At 34.0% G+C, this 1,411-nt stretch overlaps 1 protein-coding gene across 1 annotated transcript; it reads left to right on the top strand.

Annotated features, from left to right (window-relative positions):
- On the top strand, positions 1–1,411 carry PGSY75_0037900 (putative EMP1-like protein; the record flags this gene model as incomplete). The annotated part of the gene is made up of 1 exon (XM_018783498.1): positions 1–1,411. A coding segment is annotated over one exon (1,411 nt), but the record flags the coding sequence as incomplete, so codon positions are not given.

The following is a 1,411-nucleotide window of genomic DNA, read 5'->3' on the forward strand; positions in this document are numbered from 1 at the left end:
GATAAAAGTGGCGATGTTACCACATGGCGTACCCATTTATTAAAAACTGGAACAAACGGCAAACAATTAGAAGGAGTATATGCTCCTCCACGACGTCAAAAACTATGTTTAGCAAATTTATATCCAATAAATTTTGGAAATAACGCAGATATCACTAGCAAAAAAAACACGTTATTGAATAGGTTACAAATAGTTGCGGAACGAGAAGCATATTTTTTATGGAAACACTATCACAAAAATGGCAAAGACGACACAGAGTCCCACAATAGAGCTTGTTGTGCTATACGAAACAGTTTTTACGATATAGGAGATATAGTTAAAGGCACAGATTTATGGGACGATCCTAGCAAAATATATATAGATGAAACACTAAAAAATATATTTGAAGATGAAGAAAAACAAAGAACAAAAAAAACAATATATCCAAATCCTATTTTATATTTAAGAAAACAATGGTGGGAGTATTCAGAAACTGGAAAACCAACGACAAAAGATAAAATATGGGATTCTATGCAGTGTGGTGTGAAAAACGCGATAACAAATTTAAAAGGAGAGACGAACCAGGTTGGTGACGATCGGTTGCCACAGTGTATACAAGATATAAAAAATAAACGAAATGTCTACTCAGTTGCTACGCCTCAATTTATGAGATGGCTCGAAGAATGGACCCAACAGTTTTGCGAAAAATACGATGAACATATGAAAGAATTAGAATCGAAATGTGGAAGTAGTGGTGGTAATAATCATGACTGTAATAGTGGCAAAAATGAGTGTAAGGACGCTTGTACGAAATATAATGATTGGATCACTTCAAAAAAAAAAGAATGGGTAGGTATGAGCCAATATTATGGCACAATATTTCTTAGAAAAAGTAGTTATGAGTCCCCCGACGGAACGGATTATGATGCAATCACTCAACCTACAGCAATTAAATATTTGAACCAAAAATGTAATAAAGAAATAGATGGAACAGATAATTGTTGTCATTGTCAAAAACTTGGTATCGACCGTACGTCCCTCACTGGTAGAAATGATGCCCCACTGGAACATATGGACAAAGTTGTCAATAAAACTGACGATAAATATAAAAAATATATGCCACAATGCACCAAATGTTACATACAACATATAAAGGACCAAATTAGTGACATCGAGAAGAAATTGAATATAGAAAAAACGAAGGAAGAGAAAAAAGGAGGAAAAAAACATGATTTCGACTGCGGAAAAAACGGTAGTGATGATAAATTGTGCGATAAATTAACGGATGGTGGAAAAGATGAGGAGGCAGAAACATTAAAGGTTCCTATTGATCCTGATGACAACGATTCCAATAAAAATAAAGAAACGGGTGGTATGAATTGTGGAGGTATACCTAGTAAAGAATCAGATTATATATGGAAACATAAAAAAA

The sequence above is a fragment of the Plasmodium gaboni genome, assembly GCF_001602025.1.
Source record: "Plasmodium gaboni strain SY75 chromosome Unknown, whole genome shotgun sequence".
Lineage (NCBI taxonomy): Eukaryota > Apicomplexa > Aconoidasida > Haemosporida > Plasmodiidae > Plasmodium > Plasmodium gaboni.